Source organism: Cherax quadricarinatus, chromosome 22, assembly GCF_038502225.1.
Source record: "Cherax quadricarinatus isolate ZL_2023a chromosome 22, ASM3850222v1, whole genome shotgun sequence".
Classification (NCBI taxonomy): Eukaryota; Metazoa; Arthropoda; class Malacostraca; order Decapoda; family Parastacidae; genus Cherax; species Cherax quadricarinatus.
This window is the reverse complement of record NC_091313.1, coordinates 599,279-607,500: the sequence shown is the minus strand read 5'-3', so window position 1 is coordinate 607,500 and position 8,222 is coordinate 599,279. Positions and strand designations below refer to the sequence as shown.

Sequence of the window (8,222 nt, the reverse complement as noted above, 5' to 3'; positions counted from 1 at the left end):
TCCCCACCGCACCTCTGCTCCTCACTGGGTTTATTTTACACTTCCTCCCATCTCTCATTCTAGTATGTTATGGCAGTGTGCAGATTTGGGACCAGGCCCTCCAGTACTTTCCAGGTATATATTATCATTGATTTACATAAAGCTTTTGATACAGCTGACCATGAACTGCTGTACTCCAAATTAATGCACTATGGTATCAGAGGGCACTCCCTCAACTACTTAAAGTCATACCTTAGTAACAGAACTCAATATGTGTATGCAAATGATGCAAACTCTTCCACCCAACCAATCACAGTAGGAGTCCCACAAGGAAGCATCCTTGGACCACTCCTCTTTCTCATATACATCAATGATCTACCGAATGCATCACAGCTACTCAAACCCATATTATTTGCAGATGGCACTACATATGTCTTTTCTCGCCCAAACAGTCATACTAGCAAACACAGTCAATGCTGAATTACAGAAAATATCTGCCTGGATGATGACTAACAAACTTACCCTGAACACTGATAAAACCTATTTCATTCAGTTTGGAAACAAAGCTGTAAATGATCCAATTAACATAACGCTAAATGGATCATCAGTCACAAGACTCACAGAGGGAAAATTCCTAGGTATCCACCTTGACAATAGCCTTAAGTTCCGGGCACACATACAACAAATCACCAAATCTCCAAGACTGTAGGCATACTATCAAAGATAAGGTACTATGTTCCACAATCAGCTCTCCTGGCACTGTATCATTCACTCATATACCCTTATCTTACATATGAAATTAGTGCATGGGGATCAACAACATCCAATCACCTAAAACCCCTAATAACCCAGCAAAAGGGAGCAGTAAGAATAACAAATTCCCACTCCCGCCAGCATACTCCACCAATTTTCAAAAATCTGAATCCGCTCACCATTAAGAACGTCCATACTTATTCATGTGCCTACTACATACACAGAACAATACACGCAAATATAAACCCCCCACTCAAACTTCTCCTCACCAACCTAAACAGGACACATGACCACAACACAAGATACAGATCTCTTTATGATATACCTCGTGTCCATATCACACTGTGCAAAAGCTCTATACACATAAAGAGCCCCAAAATATGAAATTCATTACCAGAAGATATTAAAGTAACCCAGTCTGAAAATCAATTTAAGACTTCTCAAAAGCCACTTAATCACCCTAGACTAAATGCTAAATATTCAGTACACACTTACTCACCTATGTACTCCCACATCATAACTGAAACAATCACATTGAACCTTTTATCCATTGTTGACAGGAATATAATTGAATCATTGTTTTCACAAAAGCATTTTAGAATATAAATATATCTTTGTATTATACAAATTTTGATTCATTTATAATTAATATTCTACTGTACAACTATGAAATAATTACTATCCTACTGTACAACTATGATATACTCCTTAGTATTAAGTAGACTGCAAGCCAATAATGTTAAGTTGGCCCATAATGCCTAGGCATAATAGAGGCTCTCTTTGCATTGCAACCCACTATTGTAAATGCAAAATCTCAATGTACTGTTTGCAAAGACAATAAATAAATAAATAAATCTCTCTACTCCAATGAGTACATGTTCAAACCTTGAAGACATTCCCAGTAGTTTAGGTGCTTTACTGGCTCAATGTGAGCCATAAACAATCTCTATTTGTTCCAACTCTGATATTTCTCCTGCTTTAAATAGGGCCGTCAGCACTGAGCAATATTCCAAGCGAGGGAGCACCAGTGATTTGAAGAGTTACCATTGGCATTATTTCCCTTGTTTTGAAAGTTCTCAGTACCCACCCTGTCATCTTCCTGGCTGTTGTGATCTTTGTCTTGTTATATTTGTGGATTTTGAATTTATTTCATCTTTCCTCCTCAGGACAGTGTTCAAATCATAGATTTTGTTAAGGAACCAACTTTCAATTGTGTACTGAAATTTGACATGATGAGACTTGGGGAATGTATTCATGGCATCTGGTGTGGTGCAATTTATGGCCTTTAAATTGTTTATCTCCCCTACATCCCAGTCCTGGTTCACCATTTACTTAATCCCAGTGCTTCATACCGTAACATAGTACATTCCTTTGCACAAGGTAGCACAAAACTGTAGTATCTTACTCTGCACACCTAGCATAAAGGTGTTTTAAGTCACTGTTGGTCCCTTGCACCATGTTAGGGTCCTAGGTAATGAATGAGCATATGCAGTCAAAAGGTGCTGTATTGATTATTCTGTACAGTACAGCAGCCTTTCACCTCATGAAGACTTCGGCTAAATACATTGGTTTGTCTTTTCTTTGGAAAGTACAAGTAATGAACTCTACAGATATGCAACAAAGTGTATACAGTTCTGCAGGACACTGTGAACCTCATTGATTGAGGACTGGGCACCTGTACACCTCGCCCCTGTCCTGGTTTGTGGCCTTTTGATTTGCTTACCTTTCTTCTCCAGAACCTAAGCTTGCTCCATAGCTTAGCATTTTGTGGTGTAAATTGTGAAATGCAGTTCACTTTCATTTGAGGCCTATGAGCAATGTGTGAACTCTGCTTCTGATACAGCATCAGTTAAACAGTAATTGCCACTTTCTGAAGCAAAATTTTTGACTAGTACTTTAAATTATTAATGAGCACTGGTATGAATCATAGCTTGTTGGTATCATTAGCTCATTAGCATCAATTCTGGGGTTGTTTTCAATAACTTAACTGATTTCCACACCTTCTACTGATACAAGTAATTACAGTACAGTATTAAGTACAAGGCATCAGTGCTTTCAAATCTTTCTAATGTATCCAACTCAATTCACACTGGGCTGTGCTGTAGTGTAGAACACCTTTGTGCAAGTCTCACATTTGAAAAGCATCCAATCATGGTACTGCAGGACGACTTAAAGATAATGAGGACAACGATGAGAAAAGTGTGCATGGTAGTGGGGCATAAAACATTTCTCTGGATATTAAGAGTAATTAGTAAATGCTGCTGCACTGTGGGAGATGCCAAGGCTATAGTATCAAAGACATAAAAGAGTCAATTAAATGTAAAGTTTTCTTCAATAGCTTGCTGGCAACAGGGAAGGAGGAAGATGGGGCAACAGGGTAGGGGAGAAGATGGGGCAACAAAACATAGGATAATGAATGAAAACTGGACATGGGATAATGAAGTAATAACTGAGGAACACTGCAGCAAAGCATACTTTCCCACATGCAGACATTTCTTAAATACAACCAACCATTCTCATACAGAATTTGTCCAACCTAGTTTTAGAACTACTCAAGTTGTTAGTTTTGATCACTGTTCTTAGCAGTTTGTTCCACTCATCCTCATCTTTTGCCAAACCAGGTCATTTTTTTATAGCCTTTCGAAATCTAAATTTGTTCAACTTTAATTCATTATTTGGATGGAGTTGTTTCTTGTTTGGATAATATCAGTATCCTATTTGTATTTACAGTAGGGCTCCGCTTTATGGCATTCTGCTAATACGGCGATTTCAAATTATGACCAACACTCACTATACGGATCCCATCTTTCAAATACAGTGCACCCCACCTGGTTTGTTTACATTCTGAGTGAGCACATCTCTATGTCTGGAAACTTTCCAAATTTCAAGTGTTTTAAAGTTATTGCATATTTTATATGTACATGTACTCTGATTATACTGATGTGTACTTGTACCTAAATACACTTGCACACTGTGCTGGCATGCAGGTACACATTAAAATCACTAAGAGTGTCCTTCTAGTCTTAACACCATAGTAATACAGGTGCAGCCGTGTAGCCAGGCGGACTACATAACTACATCTACCTACACCTGACTTCCTGGAAATAAGTACTACTCACCTCTTGCCCTACATTAAGACTACAAATATTTTAAGGTAAGTAATGAATGTAGTACTGTGTATGTATTTTACTTTTTGTGTTTTTTAATGCCTAGTTCTATTACTAACTTAATACAAGTCAGTGTAAACTTCTTGTCTTGCATTTATATGCATTTATAAGTGAAAAATGGCATTCTGCTTTCCAGCAATAGCCTGGAACCTAACCTGCTGCAGAAGTAGGGCCATACTGTATTTTACTTGTGCTTTCCTTCAACTTGCATCGAGTACGTAACAGTGTTTCAATCATATCATCCCTCATTCTACATCTTTCAGGAATATACTTTCAGGACTCTCAATCTACCTTGTTGTTAGGTAAGACACATATGCAACAGTTAGACAACTTTATTCCGAAACGTTTCGCCTACACAGTAGGCTTCTTCAGTCGAATACAGAAAGTAGGCAGGAACAGTAGAGATGTGAAGACGATGTAATCAGTCCATCACCCTTAAAGTCGTCTAACTGTTGCATATGTGTCTTACCTAACAACCTGTCGGTATTGTATACCATTTTGATGTTCAATCTACCTTCATATGAATGCTTCTTTAATATAGTGGATTAATTTTGTCATTTCATTGTGCTTCAATGCTTTACAGCCATTCTGAAGTAGAAACCAGGACTGCATCTTACTGTCCAAACAAGGTCGTACTAATGTGTACAGCTGTATTACAATCTTTGAACCCCTACTGGTGATACAACCTAAGATAAACCAAAGCTGTCTGTTTACCATTTTAGACACTTTGGCACTGCTGTCTTTGTTTCACACATCTGCTCACCATAGCTCCCAAATACTTTTCATATTTAGTATGAACAAGGGCTAAATAGTTCAGTTTAAGTGCTAGGATTATTTTCATTTCCAAAGATTAGGACTTTGTACTTTCCCATATTGAACTTCATTGCTGCCTCTCCAATTATTACATTTAAATCAACAAGGATCAGTGGTACCTTGTGAATGTCAGCATATTTTTGCCATCAGTAAATTCACTAATTTTATTTTTTTATTATCACACTGGCCGATTCCCACCAAGGCAGGGTGGCCCGAAAAAGAAAAACTTTCACTAATGTAATATTTTATTTTCTCATCAATGTCATTAATGCAGTTTATAAACATGCCTGAATAGTCACCATTTTGATTTCATCCCATTTATACAAATTATAATGCCTGTCTGTCAGCCATACCTCAATCTATAAGAAATTTTCCTCCAATGCTATGGCTATGTGCTGCCACTATCTATCTATGTGGGACTATCAAGATGCTTACTGAAGTCCAAATAAAGATAATGATCCACTGCCTCAAAGTGCCTCATTAAAAAAAAATTATGCATGAACAGCCCCTTGTGAATACATAGCGATAATCAAATTGGCTCAAAGATTCTAATAATTTTCCTACTACTATTCCTGTGAGGCTAACTGGACAGTTGTTTCATGGTAGGGACTTACCTCAAGTTTTGGAGTTAGAAATCAAATTAGCTTCTTCCATACGCATAAGGTATGATACCTTTTCATAAACATGTCTAGCAAATGATGGTATTACATAATTTTTCTCAGGTCCAATGTGATAATTAATTACTAGGCTTTTCTATTTTCTTGTGTAATGACCACCTTGAAATGTTTGTTAAAAATTAAGTAATTTTTTATCAGTAAGCTGTCCAGTTTAGTCTTGTGGGGTCCAAACCAAGCTTTGTTTTACTATATGCTTACTATATATACCTGGAAGTTTTTTTTTTTTTTTTTTTGGGGGGGGGGGGGGGAATTTATCCAACTGTCTTGCAACCTTAATTTCATAGTCTCTTAGCTTTTTTTTTCTCTTTTACCTAAATGAGAACATACTGGTTCGTAAGGTAACCCCCTTCTATCTTGATGTGTAACTATAAATTCCTCTCTTTTTGTCCAAAAGATGTGCTAGTCTTGTTTACTGACTGCAGATCATTTTTATTTGATCTTATTTTCTTACAGAGAATACATGTTCATTGTGTAGTGTAGTCTATATTGTACCTATATTTAGGTACAATATAGACTACACATTGACAGTTTGCTTTGTTACCCTAGTCAACACTAAACAGATGTTCTCCAAGTATAATGTAATCAGAAAAGTAAAAATTTGAGACCTTTACCTGCATTACCCATAATGTCATATATCCAGGCAATGTTAGATGTAACATATGCGAATGTTTGTGCCAAACCCCCATGAAGTTGACAAAACAAGGGATAACAAAATAGACTAACACAGGATACAGCAGACAATTTTTTTTTATTTTTAATCAAGAAAGCCTCACAAGCATCAAGGTACTTCCCTAAAATTAAAGTAGACACCAAGGGATAGACAGAACAACATGACAAAGAAACAATGGATAAACAAAATTTTGGATTAAGTAGGGAACTTGGGATAGTAAGGTAGAGAATGGTATAAACCTTGGTAATAAATACCGACAAGTTGGTTTAGAAAGACACGTAAGCAAACACTAACATATTTATTAGAAAAGAAGAGAAATGATCAAGGTCCCAGGACCGAAACGTTTTCTAATAAATATGTTATAGTGTTTGCTTACGTGTCTTTCTAAACCAAGGTAGAGAATACCTCATAACTAGAGATAAAGAAGATAACTTGATAGCAAGGCAGAGAACCCAGGATAGAAAGGTAGAATTATTATTTTAATCAAAAGAAGTGCTAAACCACAAGGTAGAAACAACCTGAGATATGTCAATGACTGCCATAGCATGGGCAAGTTCAGGAGAGCCAAGAGGTACCTAATGAATGTAGCTACAGACAGAAGAGTGATTTCTTGTATATCTAACATAACTGGAATATACCTGTAATCTGATCCTATCTTTAATATTAATGTACATAACTTAATGTAACTTATCCCTAGTGTATCTCATTTTATTGTAACTATTTTTCACCTAGTTAAATTACTTACCCATTTTAACGATAAACTTAAAACAAATATTACAAGGACCCCAATGGAAATAAGTCACTGACTTTTTTTGGGGTTATCCAAGGTAATCTACACATGCTGCTATGTATGAATAATTTTTGTAACTATTTGTGTGTACCTGTACCTGAATAAAATCTTACAACCTGGGATAACACGGTAGAAACAACCTGGGATAACACGGTAGAAACAACCTGGGATAACACTGTAGAAACAACCTGGGATAACACGGTAGAAACAACCTGGGATAACACGGTAGAAACAACCTGGGATAACACGGTAGAAACAACCTGGGATAACACGGTAGAAACAACCTGGGATAACAAGGTAGAAACAACCTGGGATAACAAGGTAGAAACAACCTGGGATATGGAAAAGAAGCCTAGGATAACCAGATAAGGCAAATAACGACACACACCTAGATGAAGGCGGAAAATGACTTCAAAGAAGCGGATAATAACAAAAAAAAATCACAAATTAGCGATAGATAACAAGGTATAAGAGATAGAGGGAGATGCTGCCAGGATGGGCGTTGGGCGGAGACCTAGATCAGCTGATCACGCCTCCATCTACCTATTAATCAACCACACCTACCGCATTGCGGCATCTACCACAACCTAACACATCAATCACATGGTAAGATGCTAACTAGCTACTCGAAACAGTCATAGGGTAGACATGTACCCGTGGCAAGACACTGACATGATTTCTGTCTGGTCCAACCTGCCGCCACAGAAATGTCAAGCCATACCATCACCGCAGCCGATCGAAGCCAACTTTCTTAAAATTAATTACCAAAGTTGTTATATCATGGTGCGAAAGGGTGACCCTTACCTTCAGGCCGGTACCGAGAACGATGCAGTCGTATTCCTCATCCATGATGGCTCGTTTTGGGGCGTTAAACAGAGAAATATATACAGCGTTGCTACACCGGTGACTCCCTACAACAAGAGGTTGTCACGGCCGCCGACCCGCTGCTGCTCTCCCCGCGCCGCACCTCAAACTAGTCCTTCTTCACTACCTTGTAACTTTTTCCTCGCATACCTCACCGACAGTCAAAACCTATGTATTATTCAACGTAAAAATAATTTAGCAAAAAATGTTCACAAACAAAATTTGATTGTGATTTTTGTTCTTGCGAGGCGGAGGAATACACGTTGTTGCGGACGTCAACAGATGGCAGTGTAGCGGCGGTGGTGGGTGTCGTCTGCAGTGTCACACTCAACACTACAACCTGTCACTTTCTCTCTCATGTCGCAACTATCTGTACTCACGCACACTACTCCCATATATCACATACCTAACTCTGCAGTATTGCGAATACAACTGCTATATTAATAGGTCATATTAAAAATGTAAGGCTGATTTCCTCTGCAGAAAAGCCTGTTGAGGTTAATAAAATA

General features: G+C 37.8%; 1 protein-coding gene across 1 annotated transcript in view; it reads right to left on the bottom strand.

The window, feature by feature from the left end:
* Gdi (GDP dissociation inhibitor) overlaps nt 1–8,019 on the bottom strand; it is a 76,710-nt gene extending 68,691 nt beyond the window's left edge. Inside the window, exon 1 of the mRNA XM_070087445.1 lies at nt 7,654–8,019. Coding sequence (XP_069943546.1) covers nt 7,654–7,698 — 45 coding nt within the window. The 5' untranslated portion in view covers nt 7,699–8,019. The remainder of the gene's footprint in view (nt 1–7,653) is intronic.
* Between the last annotated feature and the right edge of the window lie 203 nt (nt 8,020–8,222).